Consider the following 26,827-nt stretch of genomic DNA (forward strand, 5'->3'; position numbering starts at 1 on the left):
TGCCATTGAGGCATGCAAGCTCTAAGGTACTGGAAAGGAGTTTCTAGATCAACTTCCTAGATAATGAGCTGAAGTCGACAGGAAGTGATCTGTCGAAGGAAGGTCACAATGAATGCTTCATCATTGACACGAAACGGGAAACGGCAGCATTTGACATCATAGGATCAGAGGTCATGTTGACATGGCAAAGATCATATGAGAGGTTTAAAATGGATCACCCAAAACCCAGGGAGGCAAGTGACAGAGTGAGGATGTCCCAAAACCATATACGAACAACAGATGGGTGTCAATGTTCAAGAGCGACATGCTGCCTTAAGTGAAGAATACAACTGATGAAGATATTTCCAAATTCCCCCTCACCATTTCTGGCGAGTACCTAGTTATTTTTACACAAGCTTGACGGGGATAGCATATGCTTGTAATAGAAGTCCATCCTTCAGATGGATCCATCCTAGTAAGTTTTACAAGCCCTAGGAAGGAGTAGCTCAGTCTCGTCATAATGACAAGTCCTATGTCATTTAATCTTTTAACGAGTCCGACAAAGGTGAAACTCGACATCTTTTTCATTTTTTAGAGAGTTTGAAAAAGACATGGAAAAGAAAACTCCAAAAGGTCCCTTTTCGTAAAGTTGTCTCTCGAACCCGAAAGGTAGAAAATAATACTCGAGAGAGCCTCCTGAGTCCTAGCCATGTTTGACTAAGGTGTACCTTTTTCATAAATAGTTTATCCTAGCCCGAAAAAGGGGTAAACGTATACTGGGTAAACGACGTTTCACAGCCTTTAACGAGTTCAAAACGACAAGAGCTCGGCAATCTTTTCATATTTTGAGAGTCAAAAAAGAGCTCAAAGATGACTCCCTGCTTTTATTTGCTTTAACGAGTCTAAAAGGGAAAAATACTCGGCAATCTTTTCATTTTTTACGAGTCAGAAAAGATCTTAAAGGTGACTCGTCCTGGAGGAATGAGTGGTATAAAGGGTAGCAACTGGTTCCGGTAATGATGGAACTGCTCAAAACATGTAATGGTCAAGAGGCTAGCTAGCAAAACCACTCATCGCTGTGGTTCCTCAGGAAAGGAAAAACAACCAAGTTCGGCAATCACGAGATGTAAATTGGGCATGGGTTCATTTTTACACAAGCTTGAACCATGGGGAACTCTGCTTGAATTCGGTTTCATGTTTACACAAGCTTGAAACGAAAAACTATGCTTGAGTTTGGTTTCATTTTTACACAAGCTTGAAACAAAGACAAACTATGCTTGAGTTAAGTTTGCATGCCCCCAGCATAATGACTCAATTCGAGGTACATGCCCCCCAAGCTTCATTTCATTCAGCTAGGTGGATGGAATGAAGGTTCACTTTCGAGATCCAGGAAAGAATCGACTGGGATTTTACAAGATCTTAATCAAAGACTCGATTTGGAAAAGGGAGTTGTTTCATTTTTTAATGAGGTTGACACAGTAAAAGAACTATCCTCAGACATCTGTTTCATTTTTTAACGAGGTAGATACATGAAAAAAAGGTCCTCAGACTCCTTGATTCATTTTTTAATGAGTTTGACACAAGACAAGGAACTATGCTCACACCCCTTGTTTCATTTTTTAATGAGCTTGACACAAGACAAGAAATTGTGCCCCTATGCCCTTGTTTCATTTTTTAATGAGCTTGACACAAGACAAGGAACTCTACTATGAGGTTCTTGTTTCATTTTTTAAGGAGCTTGACACAAGACAAGGAACTATGCTCCGACACTTTGTTTCATTTTTTAACGAGGTTGACACAAGACCAGGAACTATCCTCATATCCCTTGTTTCATTTTTTAAGGAGCTCGACACAAGACAAGGAAGATTCTCTCTGCGGACAGAGACAATCCCTCTAGCCCAGGGGAGAGGGTCTAGCCACAAACAAGACAATCTAATGTAAATTTCCTTAGATTAGAATCGAATAAGGGGGCCTACCTCTTATAACGCTAATCCACTTGATGGTGATCTTGCTTCCTTGCTCCAACTTCTTTTCATTCCTTTTGTTCAAGCACTTGAAACAAACATGCAAGAAACGACAACAAACGTGATAGCATACAATTGAATCCAATCTACTTGAGAGGCTAAGCAATCTTAAGCTACCAAATACAGTATTGCAATTGATATAGGAAACAAAACATCAGTTGTATTAATATGACAAAAAGGAAATTACAACCTTTGCCTTAGCATTGCAGCTTTCCTTCGATGGGTCCGGATCCCAAGCATCACTTTAACATTTCCTTAAACACCTCAATCACGGGGGTTTAAGGTCTCTTTCTCCTTGTTCACACCAAAACATTCTACAAGCTATTCTCCCTTTAAGACGCTTTTAACAAGCATCAACTAAGAGCTAAGACTAGCAAGCTCTCCAATCTTCCACACTGAATCCAAGCTACATCCAAAACTCATCCAAGACTATATCTCGACTAACCATTTACCAGACTTCCGTTCACGAAGCTTCTAGACCTGGAACTTTCACTCCATTTTTAAAAACTTTCCAAAAGAGGATCGATGCGGGTAATCAAGGGATAACAATGTTGATCAATGCAGGGCTCAGTGTTATTCTCAGCAAATCGGAGCGGGGAAGAAACTAAGGGATAGCGCTGGCCTTTAAAACTAGGTTTACAGGAAGTATCTCTGGAAATGATGTAAAGGGAAAATGCTTTGCAGATGGAAAGTGAATCGGAGAGATGTTCTTCATGATAGGGAAGTACACAGGGTTTACTGTAGAGGTCCTCCAAGATCAAGTAACAAGGAGTACAAGGAGAGTGACAAATTACTGTGTAACAACGCTACTGATTTATGACATCACTGCCCACCAACTACTGCACAAATGCTGCATCTGTGCTGCTGCTGACTTTGCATGCTGCTACCAATTGCGTCTGCACTACAACTCCCTCTCATTTGTTGCTGCTACAACTGAGAAACCATCCAAAACACTGAACCAAAGGTGTTCATCGTGATGCATCTGTCGCTGGAGTTCTGACTGTAGTTAGTCTCTGCGCTGACCCTCTGAAGTCTTTGCGTTGCTACTGACTTTGCACTGTGCCAACTGCACAACTGCCAACTCTTCTCTGTGCTCCTAGCCACTGCAATTGTCACTCCGACACTCTTCTGCACCAACTGACACTGGTCCATCCTGCTACTTCTAATATGGGCAATTGTAGCAAGGTATTGATCCAAGAGGTGGATTCCTCAAGGATCCTGCCAATTTGCAGTTCTTTTCAACTATAGTACTAGATCACCCCACCTCTCCCCTGGAGATATCTGGGCAATCATGGCAAACTCCTCCTCCTCGATCCTTGCGGTTGCAGCCCGCGGATCATGTTTCTCGTCCTTGTCCTTCTTCTTGAGAGGATATTGCGTAGCGTAGTGACAAAATTCACCACACTGGAAACATTTGATCTTAGAGACGTCCTTCTTTCGCCTCCGCTACTCTTGTTGTCCCTTTGATGCAAGGGCTGCATTCTCCTTCTCCTCCTTGGGCTTCGTCCCATTGTTGTTGCTGCCATCAAGTTTGCACTTGACTAAGTTTGGCCTCATCTCTTCCTGTTGAAGAGCGACCCACATCCCTTCCCAATCCAACAATTTTTCTTTGCCCAGGATACTTTGGACAAATACTTGCCAATCTTCTGAGACTGAATTCAGGGCCAACCTCACCATCTCTGTAGGTTGAGGCGCTGATCCTACAACTGCCCATTGATCTCAGACTTCCTGAACCTTCGATAGGAACGGATCAATGCGTTCCCCTTTTCGCATCCTCGTGATCTCATTTTCTCCTCCAAGTACATCTTCCGCTGCTTGGAAGATCCTTGATACAATGTAGCCAAGACATCCCACATCTCTTTGGCCGTTCCTTTGCCAACAATGTGACATACAACATGATCCCTCACTTCGTCGAGGATCAACCGCTTGACCTTTTCCATCTCAACCTTGTACATTTCGAGCAGATCTTCATCGACGGGTACAACTACCACACTATCCACATAGGTTTTGAGATCATTCTTATTTAGAAGGCAGGAGATCCTATCTTTCCAGATCACATAGTTGTCGCCCAATCGATCTTGGTCTCTCAGCCCATTAGCTGCCATCTCTGTCAACAAAAGTCGAATTGCTCCCTCTCTCCTCTGCGCAGCTGCTAGGTTGGCCTACGTACTCCCTACTGGAGCTAGTAGATCTGCTATTGTTGCTCAACAACTAAGAAATAGAATTCCTTAGCTCAAAATTCACTGAGGAAGAAATTCCCTCAAAAAGTGTCTTCTTCCTTCTTCTGACGCTTTTCTGACCTAGTAAACGTTGCAGAAAACTGCGTCCCACCTGAAGATTGCTCTGTGTTGAATCTGTTGCTGCGCTGCTCCCTTTGCCACTGACAAAATCACAAACTGAAAATCTTACCTCTTTGTCAACTCACTTAGAGAGAGATTTTCCTCGAGAATCTTGCCCTCCTGGCTTGGATTGCGCAATCCCTCTAGGGATTCGATCTGCTGTCTATGCAACACTTCGATCTCCCTCCTCTTCAACGCCGACCTCTTCCAGTATGCTCTCTTGCTTCACCTGCCCTTTGATACCATGTGAAAATTTGGAGACCCAAATCCGTACTGCAACAAACTGATATTACTTCTCCTACTTCTTAACTCATGCAAGTTATGCACTGTGTTACAGTGTAAATATCGAAGTAAATACGACTGCAAACTTCACTAATTAAATTATATGTGGAAACAAGAACTGAGCAAGAAGAAATTACCACACACACAATTGGCACCGTTGTTTTTGGACAAATGTCCCCTGAAAAACCCAATGCAGGAAAATCGGTGCAGCAACTGAGGGTTTGTATTATTATGCAGTAGTTTCTGAATACAATCTTTGGATGCCTTACTAGCTATCTGATACAAAGAATCTGACTGGAAAAGAAATTAGTGATAAATACCTCACACTATCACTGGAGAACCGACACGGTTCTCCAGTTCGAGGCCTTAGATGGTTGGCCCCATGCTAGCTCTGCATAGCCTTTGCATTAGCCTACACAGATCTGCGTCAGCTTCTCTGGGGTCTGCATCACCTCTTAGATGTATCTTTTTCTGTCTGGAACTTTGTTCCTCTGGCCCTCCGGTCTCACACCCCGACTTCTGGCTCTGGAACTCGACTTCCTAGCTGAATCTTAGACTCCCTTTGAAACTCTCTGTTGCCTCTGCGTGGCACTGCGCTGCCTCTTCTGGATCTCCCTCTGCCTTCTCTGCAATGTATCCCTAGATTAGGAAACTCTCCAACTGGAAAACTATCCCTGTCCCTCACTGTAATAATCTCTTCGATGATCTCTCTGGCTGCTCTGCATTGCTCTCTTGATCCCACTCGATGTGTCTTCCAAATGCCCATCGAAGTCTTTCTTATAATCTTCTTGTTGAGTAATCAATGACCTAGATTAAATTCTAATCAGTGGCTCAGATCATATTGACTTGATCTCCGTCTTTTTCTAGGAGATTCACGCCCAGTTTTATTAATACCCTTTAATTATTTTAATTTCCTAAGTTTAGACTTAGGCATCCATTAAAAATAATTAATTATTTTAATAAAACTGTCTCCAGGTGGAATTTCCCAAAATGATTTCTGGGTATTCTGGAATACATGTGACCTAGCCTCCTGAAAATTTTGAGGCGTAGAGCACATTCGATGCTACCAGAAATCAACACCAAAGACACCTCGACCATGTGAAAATTGGGCAAACTAAGATCATATGTCAGAGGCTTCTTCTGTACAACTATAAATTCTCTTGACAACGGTCAAGAATCCTTTGAACACCTCTCTATCTTGGGAAGGAGGCCTCCTTCCTGTTGCGGGATCATACCATAGTTTTAAAACCCCGACTCCGACTCCGAGTCGGCCGAGGATCGACTCCGACTCCGAAACGGTAATGACTCGGTCGGCTTGATTTCAGTGACTCGGTCGTTGTAAAAAATACATTAAATATTTATTTTTTTTATAAAAAAACATAATTTTAAAGATTTTCATTCATGTTTCCAAACACACAACATTATGATATAGATGGAAGACAACATGTGATCAAAGTAGGCTCATGAACCAATCCATTATATCAAAATGGTACCCAATGGCAATACATAGTCATCTGTCATACATGATCAAAGACTCAAAACAAAAAACACATAACCAAGGAGGCTAGAAATGGCCTCTACAACAAAAGTAAACTGTGACCAGACTCCAGTACTAGTACTACAGCTACTGGCTAGTAGCTACTACTAGAGGAGCCAAGATCATGTCGATCAATCTCTGGATCATCATCAGAGTCAGACAAGGGGCCCCATGGCTCCTCATCAACATCACCATCTCCAACTGCAGCTGTAGAAGTGGTACCACTAGCAGGCTGTGCAACTGCAGTAGATGCAAGCTGAGATAGAGTAGATATGCGGCTACGCTTCTATCGTGGCTGAGCAGAGGAAGCACCTACAACTGGAGTCCTTGTTGGCTGTGAGACTGAGGCTGGTGGATTGGGATCTGCGTTCAATTGAACAACATGTTCAAGTTCAACTGATGTCTCGATATCTAAATCTAAATCAAGATCCTCATCAGGATCAAACTCTACTGGACAACTCTCCACTACCCAATCTGATGTTGGATCAATGTCTTCCAACACAATGGGATCTGAATCAGGTCTTTTGTTTAGCAAATGGTTTCGTCTGAGCCGGAGGTTGTATTGGACATAAACTAGATCATTTAACCGTTTTTGATCCGAACGGTTTCTCTTATTTGTGTTACTTGGGAGCAGGAGCGACATTTTTAGAAGCTCCTGGTTTGGGAGCGAATCCCAGAGGAGTTCAACAACCAATGTCACTAACATCAAGGTACATAGAGGGATTGGTGCTCTTGATTAAATACGAGTTCCATATCCTAATACATGACAAAATTCAATGGAAACATTGCAATCCTCCAATCTTGAAATCCTGAAAAAGTGATAAGTCTGCTGGATTTTGAATGAAATCTAAAATTCTACTTTCTCCATATGAAATCCAATGAGGCCGAAACCACTCTCAAACATCCTGAGTCATTTCATGGTAATGTTAAAAATTTAAGTAAAAGGATGAAAATGAAGATTAAGGAGAATGTCACTTTTACTTTAAGAATTTAACATTACCATGAAATTTGAATAGCATATCAATAGTAGAGAGCATTTGAGTGTGTTAAATAGGGTTTGGGAGGGGGAAATGGACCCCAAATAACATTTAGCTAATTCATAAAACATCTTGAAGTCCAAACCAATCAGCAAACCCCTTAAAATTTCATTAAAATAATGTTAAATCGCTCTTTTAGTGGGTTACGGGCCACTGTTTGTGACTCGGCCGAGTCAGTACAAAAACGGCCGAGTTGGCCAAGTCAGCCATGACTCGGCCAACCGAGCCGTTTTTTGTATCGAGTCACTCCGGAGGGCAATGGAACGGACCAACTCGGCCGTTTCCGTTTCGAAATGGCCGTTTTTTAAAACTATCGATCATACCATTTTGAATTAACTGCATAAGATGCCATATGAAGAGGGGTGTTCAGTTTATTCCACCTCCCATGTATAAACTCTTTCAATTATGGCCATAAAGTAGGATCCTTCATATTTGTGATGGTTTGGATCCTCTCACACATGGAGTCCATGTTCTCATAAATCTCACCTAAACATGGACCATCTGTGTCTGCATAGCGGATCATATCACAAATTGATTCTATAAATTCTACAACAAATTCGGCATCAACCCAAAATGATCATCCAAAATCAACATCTTCACCTCCAAAGTTGCATGTGAGGTAGATAACCTCCATTGGTCCCACATGTCATTGACAGTTGTGGCAGATAAAGCCACCTCCATCTCTACAAGCCGCCTAAGTAAAATGTAGTAAGGTGAAAATCTAGTATCTGTTGGTGTGAGAAGCTCCATTTTGGCACGCTTGTAGTAAATGGCTTGTGATTGATGATGGTTGTATATAAACATTTGAATTTTGCGGCTATTTTCAATTAATGCTCGAATCCATTCGATTTTCCCAATGTCCTTCAATGCATTATTCAAAGAACGCTACACATGGTGTCCAAAAAATATGCCGGGTACATCAATGGCGAAATTAAAATATTAATAAATAAAAATGTTTGTCCAAAAAATATGCCTGGGTATATCAAGGACGAAATTAAAATGTTAATAAATAAAAATGTTTATTGCTAAAAATTAGAAAACAAATCAAACTTGTAATCAAAATTAAAAATGTAATTCATGTAATTTAAATATAAAATGAATCAAACTTGAAAGTTGAAACTTGTTAGTGGGCACTAACCTGTACTCTTTCTAAACCATTACCCCTACTGCTTTGCACAATGGAGCTGCATTAGTGATAACTTAGACAACATTGGATGGCCCCACCTCTGCAATGACATCACATAGTTGGTCTTTCAAAAACATAGTGTTCTTTTCTTGACCGAAATAATCAATGCCCCTAAGAAAATAAGGACCAGACATGGAAGAGACAATGATGTTTATCAATGGACAATTCCTACAATCAGTTCATCCATCCATGATAATTGAACATCTATCTACACATCAATATGCCTTCAAAGGTGCCATTGTCTTCTCAAGATGAGCTTTCTCCTTGTCCACCAACACAGTTTAAACCTTTTCATAACCAAATGCTTTATACCCTGGAGGTCTATTATTAATAGCACAAGCCATTTGCTCTAAATAGGATGGACGGGCTGCATTGAAGGGAATGCCACATGCAAGAAAAAATCTTGCTATTGCAAGATCAACACCCTCCCTTCTTTTTACATCAAATATGTCATGAAGACCACCAAGTTTAGCCTTCTTGTGTGCATGACTAGTAGTGTTTTTTGATGCTCTAGATGGCACATGCTCATCGCCAAATTGAACTTTATCATTAGATGGTAATTCTTCCTCATTGGAGTCATCATTTTCATCAACTTTATGACATGGCTTGGAGATTGCCTTGCCTACTTTACCATCATCCCTTTGTTGCTCTCTTTGTGCACTAGGGAGTCTAGTGGGATCATCTGGGTTTTCGGTGCAAGCATCAACACCCTTCCTTGGTATCTTTATAAATGATCTTTAACCTTTGTATGGCTCCCTTTCTATTCAAGCTGACAGTAATGGCATTTTATTGTTGTCGTCCCCCCAACACTTTTTGGAGGTTTCTGCCTTTTCACATATTCCAGTGTGGATATTGTGGATTTTATGAAGACATTGTTGATTTTGGAAATTAACCAAAATGCCAAATCTGAAAATTAAAAATTAAAAATTTGAAAGGCACAAAGCTATATATCCTTAGTTGGATTTTACTAGCTTCATTGATATTGATAGCTATATTTGTGCAGGGTATGAAGGATATAGTTACTGTTAGTGTGTTTTAGATTTGTTGAGATGGAAAGTATTAACTTGTGCATTAACAATTGTAATTTTAGTGTAATAGTCAATTTATGTGATTGCTATTTGAACCTGTTCTTTTTGTCCCGAAGATTTCAGTCTACTGTGCGATGTATATCAGGCCTATTGCCTAATCTATTACTAAATTCATTTTGTCATTTAAGTTTTCTATGACAAGAGTGAGCCACCATTAGTAAGCTATAGCTTCCTTTTACGATTTAGCAATTTTGTTGGAGCAATCTATTATTTGTCTAAGTGGATTGGAAGAGGGAGTGCAACGATTTGCTTTCCAGTGTGGATCAATTTGATTGAAGAAGCAGCCACAATTTTCTCCCTTACGCTGTTGATTTCCTCTTCAACATTTTCAGATTTATCATTTCTCTTGCGCTGAAGCCTAGTCTCATTGTTCAAATATCTCTTTCAAGTTTTCAACATTTAGAGTTTCTCCTTGAGCAGGGGTCCTTCATCTAGAGTGTGGAGGCAGGGCTAAGTCTCAAGGCTGTCTTTTATCTGAAATCGAAATAATTGTTGATTTTTTAATTTTTGAGTTGATTTTTTAATTTTTTATCTTCTTTCTTCATTTCTAGCCTTCAAAGTTAATACAAAAAAGGAACTTAATATGGGTTGTTCAACATAAATTGTGAACTTTGATAGACTTGATAAGCTGTCTTTTATTTTTTGTTGGGGAGACGTTTTTGGCCATCACAAAGATTGGTGTTGCTTGTAGGGCAATGGGTTTGAAGTTCAAACTCATCATTTGGGCATGCAATAATTCATAAACCATAAAAAATTAAGAACAAGTTTAAGTGGGTCAAATTTAATGAGAAACCCTTACTGTAGGTTGCCAATTTTTTTTGCCAATTGAAAACTGTGGGAGAGCGTTTAGGATTGGCGTTGAATCGAAGGGTCATACCTGCTTCTTGCCTCAAAACTCCAACACCGTAACTCGTGGGCATAACAGTGTTTGCTACTGGTCGTGGAACACTAACAGTCACCGATTCACCAAATATTGCCCCGCCCTTGTGCTGATTCACCAAATGCTGAGCTGCCCCTGTGCGAAAATGCAAAATAACAATGCAATTAGGTTGATGATTGGTTCGATCATAAACTTATATGTTAAAAGTCGATGTTTATTTAATAAAAAAACAAATTTTTATTGCCTGCCGCATCAAACAAATCCTCCACGCACCCGAAATCGAGGTTCGTCGAACCCGTTGCAAGGAAAGAACCCATTCGACGATCTCGGTTCGTATGGGTTCTTTTGAGACGTCTTCGTTTCAGAACCTGGTTCATGGGGACGATAACCGAGGATGGGTTTGAGAACCCCACTCTTGGGTGCACGAACCCCTGCTACATAGCTGAAATCTCTAAGAGGCTAAATTCAAGTCACAAGTGATGATGATGAGATACAATGATCCTCTCCTCTATTTATATGAGGATTATGACTACTAATTAGCCTAATAACACCCCTAAAACAAGTTTGAGCCATAATGCACTTGGGTTACAAGGCAACCCACTAACATTATGAAAATATGCCTCAATCAACCCACACGTGTGAGCCACAAGCTCTCTAGGGCCGACGTCATCCAATGTATGAGCTCCAAATGGTATGTCCAAGGGTTATGAGGTGACCAAAGTGGTGTAGAAGCATGTCAAGTCCTTGATTTGAGGGTTGGCCTTCAAATCCGCCTCATTGCCTCCTGTGGGGTCCCAAGATCCAGTTGGGGTACCACAAAGTGCTTTTCATGGGTCTCCAAATGTCAAAAATAGCCTCCTCTACTCCAATGTCGAGGGCTTCTCAGGTGCAACAAGCCCTCCCTAGTCTCTCATGGTGAGATCATCCTCCTTTAGGCTCTGAATTGGCTACCATCCGTCAATTGGTGTCAAGGCCGACCTGGGGCATGTTGGGTCCAACTTTGTCACTATGAATAATCATCAAATATGGTACAAAGTCTTCCAATGTCTTGGGTGTAGGGGGTATCCTGAGACATGTGTCATCTGATGTTCTTGCTAGGAGGCCGAAGAGTCTCAATGCTTCACCTATTTGTGCCAATATACTCCTCTAAGGGGTCTGGGTACTTGTGGAGAAGGTGCCCAAGACCTTGGCTGCTAGAGCACCTAACAAGAATAACATTGATTCTAGTGAAAAAACTAATCATTAGGGAGATCATTAATGCATCTAAGTGAACCAAACTTGAATGTCATGGGCTATTTAATACTTCAAACAAGGATCCCTTTCCAAAGGCAGGACCCTGATCTTGCAATGTCGTTTTCTCCTATGTAGGGGTGGCTAAATGTCAACCGTATTAGGTGTTCCCTGCCCTTAAGGGGAAGTAACATTTCCTTGGTCCACCCTTCAATTGATAAGTGTTAGTGAATAGTAATGATGGTAACGGAGGGGATAAGACTTCATGGCTAAGTGCCATGGTCAAAGGGACCAACTAGTGTGGGTGTCCACATCCTAAGTGTATAGATGTGAGGAGGGAGCATTCATGGATGAACGAGTTACCAACTTGGCCTTTGCTTTTCCACCCCTCTTGTGCGCCTTTTACTACTTCTTGATCTTTCTTTGTATTAGTGCTTATAGCTCAGGGGTTAGAGCTTGCTTTGTATGATGTCATTATTGTGTTACACCTTTAAAATGAGTCAGTTTATCGCTCATCAGGGTTGGGACATGCAAGGGTTCCTTCTTTTGATGTGATGGAGCAATAATTGCTTAGGAACTGGGTGATGACCATATGAGTGAGGTAGAGCTCATGGTATGCTTTTGCCCACATGCTACTCTTTATGTCCCTAGCCATCGTTTGCATTTTGATTTTTCTTTCTTTAGTTTTATTGTGGCCATGATATGCTCTTTCTGTTTCTTTTAGTTGCATCAACCTCCCAGGGCAAAGTTTTTAAGCCCTACCCAAGTATGTGGACAAATGAGTGCCAAATCCCAAAGTAATGATGACAAGCTGAACCCGAAGAATGGAGGCGAGATATGGGCTTGTAATGTAAGATGGAAGGTGCTAAGTATGACAAAGGGGAAGATGGAGCTATGCTATCTCAATCAGGGCTTTCCCAAGTAGTGCCCCTCCTATGCCCAAAGGGCCTTAAGGGAGGTCCCACTAGACTAGGATCAAGGATTACTCCCCAGCATGTAAGGTGAGAGAACAAGATCACGGTCAAAGTCTGTCAATCTTCCAGATCACCCCATAATCCATACTAAATGCCCAAGAACAAACAAATATAAGCACCCTATTGGAAAATGATCAAAGTCCCTTTTGAGTGGAAGCCCACCTTCGTACATGTGCTTGGAATGGGTGAGAAACAAGTGGCTGATGCAAGTGGCAGAGATATATGCCATATCATTAGCTAGTGGTGGCTGTTAGGGGCTGCTGACTGACCGACTGGCTGTCAAGTGTAGGAGAAAAGTTTTCTCCCATGGTGTTACCCATTTTGGTGGGTAACAGGTCCTACATGAGATGATTCTTCTGCAAATATAGATAATCCATCTTCTATAAGAGAGATCCTAGTTTGTATCCTATGCAGGTTTTCAATAGTGATAGAAGGGAAAAAATGATAAATACTCTTTTCCACATGGCATCCTTTATTTTATAAAACAAAATGGAAAAAACGAGAGGCCTTCCTGACAAGATAGAAACATAGTAAACATATTCTTGACAATTGTGAAGATCTATGAGGTCATGGGAGATAGCAAACAGATTCTTGACATTTGTGAAGATCAGAGATCATGGAGAGGAGGCATCACTTAATTGAAACCAGTTTACCACTTTCGCTATGCATATATGGTGTGAATAGTGAGCATTTTGCACTATAGGTATGGATCCTGTCCCTTAGGATCCCACTGGCTGTCAGACAATTCATAGTATGCATTCACATTGGCTGTTATTCATAACTGGTTCATTCATTTGAGAGCTTGAATTGATGTAGTTTCTGGTTCTTTTTTCTCAATATAGATAAATTGGTTAGAATTATAGACAGTGGACATCTTGGCCAACATGCATAGCAATGTTTTACTTATTTTCTAGAGACAACAGGGACAAAGAAGGTGTGCTGAAGAAGTGGGATCAACATTATGAAGATATGTGTTTGCAAGAGGAAGTTAAGACTGACCTGGAAAACTTAAGACTATTGAAACTAAACTTAAGAGATGGAATCTAATTGATAAGGAAAACATAAAATAGCACAAAAGAGTGCAAGCTATTGGGGATGGGTTTCCTTTAAAATGAGGCTCCTTTTATGGGTCATTCTGTACATGGTGCTCCCAGGTCCAACTAAATTAAGGCTTCATAAAATGGGATCAGTAGATGAAAATTACAGCTATTGCAGGAATCCAGAATATGTTATGTTAGCCATGTTTTCTAGAGCACGTTTGCTAAGGAGGTCTGCACTTGGATACAAGACCATTTTACAGGTATGTTTACACTTACGGGTGGGCTGCACTTCTTGAGGATCCTTGGGGCTGCCACAAATCTGTTTCTAGTGTCTAATCAGGATGGTCGCTCTCCACTATCTGTGGTGAAAATGATGTGCCAACACATTTGAAGAACTGCCCAGAGCGTTAGAAAATCAGAAAGGCAGAAATATTTTCTTATATATATAATTACTTGTGCTTCTTTTATCTTTATGTTCATCTTTTATCTTTTAGTTCATCAAGCAATTACCAAAAAATAGCACAAAGACACCGGATGTAGGTGGACAACCAGGGCAAAATCCCTATCTAGGGGAAAACCCAGTCAACAATTCTTCCTTCAATAGTTTCACAAGATAATCAAAGACTCTTGACCTAGACAAAGACTTCCTCCACACCAAGTCAGCCCTTTCTTCCTTCTTGCAGATGATAACCCTTCAGTAACAACTTCGACCTAGCAGCAGCAACTTGCAGTAGCAGCTTCGACCCAGCAACTAGCAGCAGCAGCAACAACTTTGACTAGACAAGAAAACTTCGATCTTCTTAGATACTCCACTCGAGTGAGAGATAGATGGCCCAAAACTTTGATTTTGATGTCTTCTTCCTTCCTTCCAAATTTCGCACCCTTTTCCAGCGCTTTTCCATTAATTGCATAGCATTGGTAGGGCAATATGGTCAAATACTAGGCTTAACCGCTAATAAATTATTGTTTTAAAAAAGAAAGCGTTCAAAGTTTCCTTCATAGCACTGTATGAAACCGGGTGGTTCAGTGAAAAAGGGCCGTTTCAGTACTGAACCAACCAGTTCCATACAAGAACCGGCCAGTTCGGTACCAAATTGGCCTTTCCCAGTCCATCACACTAGTTCAGACTGGTTTTTCCTTGAAAACGGTCAGACCGGCGGGTTCAGTCTGGTCCAGTTCGGTTCTGATAACGTTGATTCTTTCAAGTGCTGACATGTGCAGGCCTTTAAGTAATTGTGCTGACTAGACTGGTTTTTCCTTAGAAAACGGTCAGACCGGCGGGTTCAGTCTCGTCCAGTTCGGTTCTGATAACATTGATTCTTTGAAGTGCTGACATTTGCAGGCCTGTAAGTAATTGTGCTGAGAGGTGCTTTTTACAGCCCAGATGGACGAGATGCGTCATGTCTGTAATGCAAGTTATCTCAAAAAAAAATTAATCAATATAAAAGTAAAATATTATGTCAGCTCACAATTGAAAGAACAAGACATTAAATTGAACAAAGATTAACACCGTTATGAAATAGTCTAATAGACGCTTATTAAATTCGTATTGCAGATATTGTAATGTCCATCTCCATATGTTGGCCCAATATAGTATTTTACAAAATTAAATCTAAAGTAATAATAATAATGCAAAATTAAAAACAAAATGATATCAATAAAGCTCTAATCTCATTGGTACTTTCCTTTGTTGTTTCTTTTTGCTATTATTAGTCAATGAATTTGTACATCTGAGGCATTGCACATGAATAATGAGGTGCATCTACAGTCACGTGTCATGGCTGAAATTTAACAAATTAAGTAGAAAAAAATTACTGAAATTTAACGAATTAAGTAGAAAAAAATTACTGAAATTTAACGAATTAAGTAGGAAAAAATGAACTCGGTAAAAATGAAAATTTAATAATAAATTTCTTTTTTAAAGGTGATTATTATAATAAAATAAAACGGCGCAGATCAATCTTAATTCTGAATCTATCGAATTAAGTAGAAAAAAATTACTGAAATTTAAGGAATTAAGTAGAAGAAAATGAACTCAGTAAAAATGAAAATTTAACAATAATTTTCTTTTTTAAATGTGATTATTATAATAAAATAAAACAGTACAGATCAATCTTAACTCTGAATCTATTAAGTGCAGAGAGGAATAAAATCCTTTGTGGTGTAAATCATTTTTTGAAGTGCATTTATGTATCCTTCAATGCTTTTTACATGTATATATTGCAGCACCACGAAATCCATATACTCAGCAATCTGGGTTTGGAAAATTACTTGATACCTACCACATATGCAATCTCCAGACTGAGCAGGCTTAAGTTTGAATCAAGCTAATCAAGGGGATATTCACAAATCCATTTCTTTTGTATGGATTTCAGAACTAAATTTGTTGGCATCCACAAGTAGTGTGGACTGGGTGGCTATAGGCATTTCTAGACAAATGTATTGATATATCATGTGGATTTTTGTTATGTTGATTTACCATGATCAGGTTTTTTTGTATGGGCCAGCACAATTATTTATGGATTTGTGTCATAGCTTTGGGAGGAGTTGGTCATTGTCCAGGGATTTTGGTTGTCATTAAGTTAAGCATACATGAATTTTATCTTTTTAGTAATCTTGGTTTTAACCATGGAAGGCGTCAATGAAGATACACGTTCGGATTTTTTTTTCTTCTTAATTCCCTATCTAACAGATATCTATCGTATTTTGATTAAAATTATATACTCTGTCTTGCTTTGTTTCATCCCTGTTATATTTTTATAATCCAGTTTTTGGAGGTCATGATCCTTGTTTATTACAATTTGGGCTGCAATTTTCGAAATTATAATAGTTCCAATTCCATAGCAGCACCTAAACCATTTTGTCTATTTATGTTTTTCTGTTCCATGCTGTTTCATGTTTAGGGAAATGTTTTGCCACGTGAAATGCCCTTCACACGTCTCTTTTTCTTAAAAGTGAAAATTTAAAATACTTCGATCCTTTTTGTAAGTGTTTAACATTCAAGATCGCTTCAGTATTTTATCTTTTATGATATTAGAAGCTATTATTATTGATATTTAAAACCACTCTTTTATAGTTAACTCCAAACTTCCAAATTTTTGATTTGTCTCTTCTTCATCAGAGGGAGAGCATGACAAAAATCTTCCTGGAAAATTTGGTTTTCTTTCTTTATTTGGGATAGTTCTTTTTTCCGGGAAAACTTACAGAATATCTTTATGACGTAGACTCTAGAGATGCATTCGTGCGAGGTGCTTGCATCAGTCATGTCTTCTGGTTCTGCATCGGTATCCTTTCTCTGCATGAGAGTTCTGTGACTTTTTGCAGATTAGCAGCCTTCTTCTGAACCATAATTTTCCGTCAAATATTCCTTCTCTGTGGTTTCCCCTTTTGGTTCACTGTCTGTGACTTCATGCAGGGTTAAATAAAGGCTTAATTTCAAAAGTTGGAAACAGCGTCAGATGTTTACGCTTTTTGGTATAATCCAGAATATTTACCATCGAGCTCGGGTGTATGGATATTCCGATGAAAGTTTTGGTTCTTGTTAACAATATAACCATTTAAAGGTCATGCAAAACCAGGAGTGAAGATTGCCAGCTTATGTAAAGTTCAGCAAAAGACTTGAAGTTAACAGTTTGGGGTCATCCAGAAAATCCAAGGGTATGAAGAGAACCAAAGTACTGGCATTAGAGAACCAAAATATTCGAAAACAAACTGACTGCTCGTAGTTTCCTGGAGGTTTTCTGCTAGATAAGTCTGGCAATGTTGCCTGAAGGATCAGCAGTGGAATCGACATAGATTGTGCCAGGAAGATCATATATATTTTACAACATGTACAGCCTCCTTTTGAGAACCACATGGAATTCAATCAGCAGCAGCTTCAGGTTGTCTGCTATCTGAACATAGTGCTTCAGTTGGTTATCCAACTCGTTGCTCCACGCAACTGCTAGAATCTGTTTGTCCATGCTGGAGAGTGGCCTGATCTAGCTACAATTTCTATCTTCAATGCGATCAGAGTGCACACAATCCTTCACTGCCATCTTTGATGTATTCGAAGTTGTTCCCTGCTATGTTGATATCGAGCTCTCTAAGCTGAGAATCAACTATGATCAATTCCATCGTGTATTTCTAGAGGCCCCAGTGATCAACGATTCTTGCTTCCATTGTGCCTTCTTCGTTGGAGCTCTTGTTCCCTTGTACTGGTTGGAGGAAGTTGAACAACTCCCTTGGTGGCTCAGTGTTCTGGTAGTTCTTTCCTCGCCTATAAGTTGCAACTAAGGATGAACTTGGATGCCGTCTATTCTATATTTATCCATGCTGCCACTCTCTACCACCTGCTTTCATTGCCCTGTTCAGTGGATGTCTAATCTTCATTTAACATTCGTGCTGCCTCCCGTAATTGTCCACTTCTCCCTCTAGATGTATGAGTTCAAATAACTCCTCTCTTTTTGCTATCCTGATTTGACCTTTGTAGAGGGCAAAGCACGATGGGCATGGGATTGCAACCTTTCCCTGCTTGAAATGTGGTCTTGTATCTTATCATAGAGGGGTGGGGGTGTGGCAGAAGGGCAGGGGAGTAAAGTGCTTATGTAATGTTAGCAAATAAGAAACCTATCATGGCTACTATTAGTTGCAGATTCATCAATTCAAAAGGATCTGACACCAGAAAGTGCTAGTACTAGTAAGAGCCCAAAAATTGCTAGTCCTAGAAGGTGGTTCCAGGTAAAAGTTGAGCTTACACTTTTTTCTAAGAGTTTCCTGCTGGCGGGGGAGTAAAGTGCTTATGTAATGTTAGCAAATAAGAAACCTATCATGGCTACTATTAGTTGCAGATTAATCCATTCAATAGGATATGACACCAGAAAGTGCTAGTACTAGTAAGAGCCCAAAAATTGCTAGTCCTAGAAGGTGGTTCCAGGTAAAAGTTGAGCTTACACTGTTTTCTAAGAGTTTCCTGCTGATACCATTCCTTACTACCTTTCCTGGACCTTGTTATTTTCTATGTTTACTGTTGATACCAAATCACGGAAGAAGGCTGAATTCCTAAGCTGTCAAATGGTGTATAGGAGGATTTTTATTTGGGGCAAGAAGGTGCGACTCTCTTCATCCCCTAGCAGCTTGCCTCCTATATCCTGTGACTTAAGGCATTGAGGTGAGGTATGCACACTGAAAGCTGAAACAAACAGGTTTTGCACATTTTTTCCATAGTCAAACTACACATTTTGTGAAACTAATGAAAGTATGTTTTAATTCAAGCAGAGGTAAAAAAATGGCTTTTGTGTTTGGTAATCTGTGATGTGGTGAATGTTATATGGTATTTCTCATCTGGGATGGATCGTAATTTTGTAGCTATTGATGGGTAAGGGCTTGTTTGGTGTTTTGCAGTTTGTTAAAATGGCAATCTTAGATCTACCTCAAGCTGTAGAATGACATCTAAAATCTGTGACATATGAATTCGGATATCCATGTTACATAAGGCAGTAACATATGAGTTTGAATGACCATATTACACAAGTGCTTCCCTGACATTCATTATTTATCTAAATCTTATTGTTATTGGTCTTGAGCAGATACTTGGGTGGAGCCTTTGATGTGGAATCATTGGTGGAGAATTTACTCCGGCAATTGGCTGGCAATCAAGCTATTGTGGTAAACGTATATGATATTACCAACAAATCAATGCCATTGATAATGTATGGACCCCAAGTTAGAGAGAATGGCACATCACATGTCAGTGCCCTTGATTTTGGAGATCCATTCCGAAAGCATGAGATGCGCTGCAGGTGAAATCACATCCTTTAATAAATGAGATGAAGCTGTTCAAATGTGCTTTTCATGTGGTCTTCCCTCATTCTCAGTGCTTACCAAAAACCACTCTTCCAATCGAGTTAGCAAACTGCATTTCTTGTTCCCCTGTTTATGATAGTGTTTCTAACACTAGTGGGTTTATTTACAGGTTTCAACAGAAGCCTCCTGTTCCATGGTCAGCAATTACTACCTCCATCGGTGTATTTGTGATTGCTTTCTTGATTGGGCACATATTATACGCAGCAGTAAACCACATTGCCAAAGTGGAGGATGATTTTCGCAAGATGGAGGAATTAAAAGTGCGAGCTGAAGCAGCGGATGTTGCGAAATCTCAGGTTTTCAAATTTATCTTGCTTCACAGAAAGGTTTTCAACTTGATAGTTTGAAAAGTATGTTGAGAAATTATTCAATGACATCTTTGTTCTCTGCATTTGCAGTTTCTTGCTACTGTCTCCCATGAGATAAGAACACCCATGAATGGTGTGCTAGGTGAGTTGTAAAAACATAATAGTTCTTTATTATATAGGCTAACAAATTTTGGTGATCATTTTTGTTTTATCTTCCTGGCGTGTCATTTCAAGCGATGATATGATCTAAATTTTATTCTATTGCTCAGCTGGGAAATAATTCTGGCTGTTTTGAAAAAAATTGCTTTCAGGGATGTTGCAAATGCTGTTGGACACAGATCTTGATGCAACTCAACAAGACTATGCTCGAACTGCTCAAGCAAGTGGGAAGGCCCTGATAACATTAATTAATGAAGTCCTTGATCGGGCCAAGATTGAGTCAGGAAGACTAGAGCTTGAGACGGTACCCTTTGATTTGCGAGCGATTTTGGATGATGTGCTTTCACTTTTCTCAGGAAAGACTAGAGACAAAGGCATTGAGGTACACTCAGCATTCAGCAACCTGTAGCAACAAATATATCCTGATGGATTCATAGCGATGAAAAAATCCACATACTAGAGGCCACTATGTTTTCTGATTTAATTGGAAAGCTAATGATTTACATGTATATTTTATCAATAGATATTTGTGTGTAGTCGGCTGTCTCTGTTTTATTAGTGCTTGACTTATACATATCTATTTTTGCATGTGAATCCCTTGGGGAAGAGAAGCTTGCCGTATTTGTTTCTGATCAGGTGCCAGAGGTTCTTATTGGTGATCCAGGGCGATTTCGGCAAATCATAACTAATCTTGTTGGAAATTCTGTCAAAGTCAGTCTTCCTTTCATCTGTTGCTTTTATGCAGTTATATAATTATTTGGATTCCCTTCAGTCAAAACTAGAGAGCTATAGAAGAATCATTTTTGAATGTGAACATTAGCTGACCAAGTGCTGATTTTTGTATATTGTCAGATTTTGATATTAGTGGTTAGGCCACAGCCTTTCGTGCTAATTTATTTTTCTCATTCTTTCACTCTTTTACTTCTGGCAGTTCACAGAACATGGCCACATTTTTGTTCATGTTCACCTAGCAGAAAGAGTGAAATCTGTAATGGAAGCCAATGCTGAAGCATACTTGGAGAGGGCTGCAGAAGAAGTCAAAACTTGCTCAAAGAATTCATTCAACACCTTGAGTGGGCTTCAAGCAGCAGATAGAGTGAGTAGTTGGGAAACCTTTAAGTTGCTACTATCTGATGGCACACATCAGCAACTTGGCACTTCAGATAAAGAGAACTCTCTGGAGACATCTAACTCCGTAAATTTAGCAGTCATTGTGGAAGATACAGGAATAGGAATTCCCTTGCATGCACAGGAACGTGTCTTCATGCCATTCATGCAAGCAGACAGTTCTACTTCCCGAACATATGGAGGAACAGGGATAGGGTTAAGCATTAGCAGGTGTCTTGTGGAACTTATGGGTGGTGAGATAAAGTTTGTTAGCCGTCCCAATATTGGAAGCACTTTCACATTCACTGCTCTCTTAAGAAAATCTGATGCAAACTCCCTGGATGACCTGAAGAGGCCTCAGTCAGAATCCTTACCAACAAGATTCACAGGAATGAAAGCTGTTGTAGTAGATGGAAAACACGTCCGAGCACAAGTTACTAAATATCATTTGCAAAGGCTTGGTGTGCAAGTTGAAGTAGCATATGATGTTAAGTCAGCAGTGGCAGTGATATCTGGAAGACGGAATGGTGATATTTGCAGGTAAGATTTGCCATCTTAAAATTTTATTTTACTGTGAATCCAGAGCATTGGAGTTTCGTTTACAATGTTGTCCTTATAGAAACATTTATATTTGTTGAAAGATGGGTCTATTTTTTAATTCTGAACCGTGTTATGTAAATCAGTCAGATGAAGATGACAGATATGATACTAGTTGATAAGGAATCTTGGGGTCCAGGAATGGGTCTGACATTCCCTCAACTTCTGAGAGACTCCATACAGAATGGCAGAGGCAGATTATCCCTGGAATCACTGAAGATGATACTACTAGCAACCTCAATTACCAGTCTGGAGTCTGAGAAGGCTAAAGCAGCTGGGTTTGTGGAGACTGTAATAATGAAGCCTCTTAGAGCAAGCATGGTGGCAGCATGTCTTCAGCAAGAATTAGGTCTGGGCAGTAAAAGGCAGCAGGGTAAGGGGCTTATGGATGGGCCTCCTTTTCTGCAGAGTCTTTTGTTTGGGAAGAAGATATTGGTGGTAGATGACAATAGAGTGAATCGAAGAGTCGCTGCTGGTGCTCTGAAAAAGTATGGAGCAAATGTGGAGTGTGCTGAAAGTGGGAAGAATGCAATTGCAATGCTTCAGTTGCCACATAAGTTTGATGCCTGTTTCATGGATGTTCAAATGCCTGAAATGGATGGGTATATTTTAAGCTTTAACCTTTTTCTTGTCTTGATGTAATCCGGTATTCCTTTGACATCTTTGCCAATATTGAAACTGTAGTTCTGAATTTTGACTACACTGTTTTTCAGGTTTGAAGCAACTAGACAAATCCGTAACATGGAAGAAAAGGTGAATAAGCAGATTGAATCTGGGATTATTTCAAAAGAAGCATATGGTAATGTTAGGAAATGGCATGTACCCATATTTGCAATGACAGCTGATGTAATCCAGGCAACTTATGAGGAATGCTTGAGATGTGGAATGGATGGTTATGTGTCAAAGCCCTTTGAAGAAGAAGAACTCTATAGAGCTGTGGCCCAGTTCTGTGAATCTAACCCTTCATCAAAGCCTTAGTTGTTGGATTTGGACTAGATCAGTGGTATATAGATTCTCAAAGGTTGATCATTGTAAATCTACTATAATGTTTTGCAGTATGGAAGACTGGTGATGGCATCATAAATTCTTATTTCGAGAATTGAGGGCTGTGCAAGCTGCTCTATTAGTTCTACTTTGGCAGAGGTTTTCTTTCCCGAGGCAATCAAAGATCTGCCTAGTCAATTTGATTCTCAGGGAAAAGTGAGTTTTTAACCTTAATCTTTTCCATTTGCTACTGATGATTCCATGGCTACCTGTACATTCTTCTGTCACATAAGTCCCTCATGTGGTTGAACTGTAGCCAGATATTAATGTATGCTCATTGGTGCTGCTTTGCAGGCATATGGCCAGCTGCTGTCTTGCATATAACTGAATTTTTTCAAGTTTTATCGAGTCATTGACAACTCAAGCAGAATAGCTTGGACAAAAGAGTACTGTCCAGGCATTTATCTGCCCAAAGTTAGGTGGTTTATGCAGTATTTAAAGTTTTGTTAGCCTGTTTGCTTGTGTATACTTGTCACTATGATTCTTTAGGGCATTGCATAAAATATGCTTCCTTAAAGGTTTCTGTTAACTATATGTATAATTCCTCCAATGTAATGAAATCGATTGAGGTTGGAAAGGGAGTAAAACTTGTATCATTGTTAAAACTGAACTGACTTTAGATACACGTAACCAGTATGAATCAGAGTCGTGCTGCTGGAAATTCAACTGGCTGTTGTTTGCCATTGTATTCCACACACATTTCATCTCAAGACGAAAAAAACTACCTACAATTCACAAAGTTAAAGTTTCTAGTTAAACTCTAATGTAGGGTTTAGTGCGAATCCTGATTCATAACCAGGCTGATTCCTGTGATATGTAGCTTCTTTTTGTCATCTTCAAAATACCCATGATATTTTCCAGGAAGTGGGCTTGTACCAGTAAACATGTAAGATTGATATTATTCATTAGCAAAGTTTGCAACAATACGTTGCTTCAGTTGTTCGTGTTTTTCACAGAAAGTATTGTGCAGATGTGAACACTTGTTCCATATATACGTTTTCAGATATAAATCTGGGTGATGTGACGGTGTTTAATAACCTAGTGTTTACTTGATTTTATGTAAACCCACTGAAACTAAGATTGTATATGAGCTGTATTGGAATCACAAACCTTGAAAAGAACGAGACTTCAGTTTTCCTAATCCTTATACCTCACCATAATAATTTTTGATCAGTCCTTGTTTTCTTTTTATTCAATTTCCCTGTTGGGAAAGTACTTAATTATCCAGGTCCAAAACTATTAGTAGACAAGATGTATATATCTTCTTTTTATTCTATTTTTCTGTGGGGAAAATAAATTGATTATCCCGGACAAAAACTATAAGTAAACTTTGCTGTGTTGTATGTTTGATAAAACGCTTCCTGGTATAACTGTGGAAAACATGCTATATAGATAGATCGATAGATCCTCTATTCTTTTTTTCTCTGGAGAAAAGTAATTGATTATCCAGGACAATAACTATACTTAAACTATATCACCCTGTTATATATTTGACAGGATGCTTCCTGTTATAACTATGGCAAACATGCCCTTCCCCATTGAGAATATTACAATGGAATGGAGTTGGCTTGCATCTGTCTAGAAAGATCCCTTCGACCTAGAAGCCACAGGTTGATGTTATCCATTCTGCCAAATTCACCCAGGGCTTCCATTTGGCCCTAACCACATGAAATGTCAAATATGCTACTCAAGGTGAATTACGTTGCCGGGGGATTAGAATTTAGAACCTCGGTGAGGGATATGAAACACCCCCACTTTCCCAACTGACCAAGACACCATTAAAAGTAAATGATATTTCAATGATTCCTTTTATATAATAAGGTAAGACTCCCATGCCACGATAAGACCATCCGTATATAGGCATGGAGTTTCATTTGAGCATCAAACTTTGCTAGCTCAATAGTGAAAAAAATCAGATTTGGAGGACCTCATTGCAGCACCCTTATCTTCGAGTATAGCAATATTTTAATCGCACATCAATATATATACCCAAAGGAAGAAATGAAACCTACTTGTTCTTTAGACTGCTCTTTTAATCAATTATCTTGATTACATTGAACTTGCATAACTGAGTTCAAATGGTTTTAATAATTTTCGATACTGTAATTCTCCTAGAACCTAGAGTTTTGTCTACCCTTTTCCATAGTGTGGGTCATATGTCATAAAGACATTTCTTAATTATACCCACTGGGGCTCATTATAATCAAAATTGTTGTTAATCAGGCTTGTCACCTTGAGGTCCAAGTTAGCCATCATCTTTAGTGGTTGTATATATTTGTATTAATTTTGGACCTTCTTTGCTGATGTCATACTTGTAACTACTATCATAATATCACATCGTGAGTTGGGGAATTTTTGTTTTGAGGAGTTGCTCCTTGAAGTTTCAAAGCTCCTTGTTAATTTTATTCAGAATCACATTCATTTCTTCATCAAGAAGCTCTATAGTTACTCTCCACTCGCACATTGTTGCTATAAAATTAAAAAAATGTGTATACAGCACATTGAACATGATTTGGAGAGAACATTACATGTTAAAAAATTAATAATGTGATTAAGGTAGGCTACTTGTACCTATACATATACCACTCTTACCTATCATTTCACATTACATCCTTTATAGTACTATCATATGAGCACTTTATAGTACTCCGATATGAGCAAGTCTTCCACGTAAATTGCATTTGTTCCATTAAGATTGATTTTTCAGAAAAAATCTAGAGGGATTCATCGTTGGGATGAAGAGTTAATTTGTAAGCATAAAACAACATGTTAATTAATATTAAATTTCTTGCTCATTCCATGTAGGTTGCTACACTAAATCAACTTGCATACTTAGTACCCAAGGTATGGAGTGGTCAAAATTTAATATCTTAATGGAACCCGTATGGTTTGCTTGAAATAATTTTCCCACAATGATTTCTATTCAATGCCTTGTTATATCACCAACATGCTACTCCACGCATGGCCACTTAATACGTCAACATTGAAGCTTCATGAGAGACGGAGAGAACATTAAAATGTTACAAAAGAGTAATGTGGTGTGAGGTAGGCTATTCATGTCCCTGTTACAACAAAACCGAGCACCTTAGTGCAATGCCTCACTAGGCAACCTATATCAAGTGCAACAATTAGAGTGTCATTATTGTCACCTCAACAACTCCCCCCCCTGTTTAAGTGATGGACACAATCCAACACAACAAAGGCTTCCCTAGTATATCTCAGGGATCAAATAATCTAGTTAGCTCAAGCCAAGTGCCCCATAAGGGTTCTACAATGATTTCTACCTAGGGATAAAGATATGAAATCAGCGTTTAGGGTGGATTATGGAGCAACTTCAAGATATGAGTTCAAAAATTATTATGGTTCAGTCTAAAGGTTTAGGTCAATTGATAGAGGCTCAAATATGTTACCAAACACATAATAGAAAAATTACACTTGGCTGTCATAAACTAGCACATTAAATCATAATTCATGGCAATGAAATAACTTATAACAAAAGCAAATTTAGCCTTGAAAACTATAATACTAGAGTGTAAAATAAAGGCTACAAATATGAGTACACAGGAGAATAAATTACAAGTTTATGCAGTTAAAAGACATATGACAACACTTAAACCTTAGATGTTAGTCCTAATTAATGGTTGGGAAATACACAATAAATATAACGTTACTTATCCAATGTATTCCAAATGAGTCGTAATCACAGGACATCAATGTATAAGCCAATAAATGTTGAAAATAAGTGATTTTATTGTAACCAAACCCTAAATTTATCCTAAAACAAATAAATAATATAAGAAAATGATTTTAGGTTTTTAAAGGTTGATGTGAGAGATAAGTATAGTGCCTTATCAATCTAGGGCTAATGAAATCTAGGATTAATAATCCTTGGAAAGAGATGGATGTGGATTCCAAAAAATCATGGAAGTCAAACTAGTCTTCCATTATTCATCCTTAACGTCCTTCAATTCTCTTGGATAAATAAAGGGCGGGAGGTAGACCTAGGTCTTTCTCAAGAGAACTTGATGAAAAACCTTGTGCAAGGAGAATTTAGAGATATAAAACATGAACAAAACCTTGTTGAATATTTAATAACTGTAATCCATCAACAAGAAACAAGATTGGAAGAAAACTTACATGTCATTACATATATCATCAAAGATCATCATTAA

At 39.1% G+C, this 26,827-nt stretch overlaps 1 protein-coding gene across 1 annotated transcript in view; it reads left to right on the top strand.

The window, feature by feature from the left end:
- LOC149250661 (histidine kinase CRE1-like) overlaps positions 1 to 23,597 on the top strand; it is a 50,851-nt gene extending 27,254 nt beyond the window's left edge. Inside the window, exons 4-12 of the mRNA XM_089459170.1 lie at positions 19,164 to 19,376; positions 19,550 to 19,736; positions 19,839 to 19,890; positions 20,060 to 20,289; positions 20,520 to 20,618; positions 20,839 to 21,554; positions 21,698 to 22,213; positions 22,325 to 22,811; positions 22,950 to 23,597. Of these exons, the coding sequence (XP_089315296.1) occupies positions 19,164 to 19,376; positions 19,550 to 19,736; positions 19,839 to 19,890; positions 20,060 to 20,289; positions 20,520 to 20,618; positions 20,839 to 21,554; positions 21,698 to 22,213; positions 22,325 to 22,589 (2,278 nt within the window). The 3' untranslated portion in view covers positions 22,590 to 22,811; positions 22,950 to 23,597. The remainder of the gene's footprint in view (positions 1 to 19,163; positions 19,377 to 19,549; positions 19,737 to 19,838; positions 19,891 to 20,059; positions 20,290 to 20,519; positions 20,619 to 20,838; positions 21,555 to 21,697; positions 22,214 to 22,324; positions 22,812 to 22,949) is intronic.
- The last annotated feature ends 3,230 nt before the right edge of the window (positions 23,598 to 26,827 follow it).

The sequence above is a fragment of the Pinus tabuliformis genome, chromosome 7 (assembly GCF_031772625.1).
Source record: "Pinus tabuliformis cultivar Carrire ecotype Pingquan chromosome 7, CPIR1, whole genome shotgun sequence".
NCBI classification, from domain to species: Eukaryota; Viridiplantae; Streptophyta; class Pinopsida; order Pinales; family Pinaceae; genus Pinus; species Pinus tabuliformis.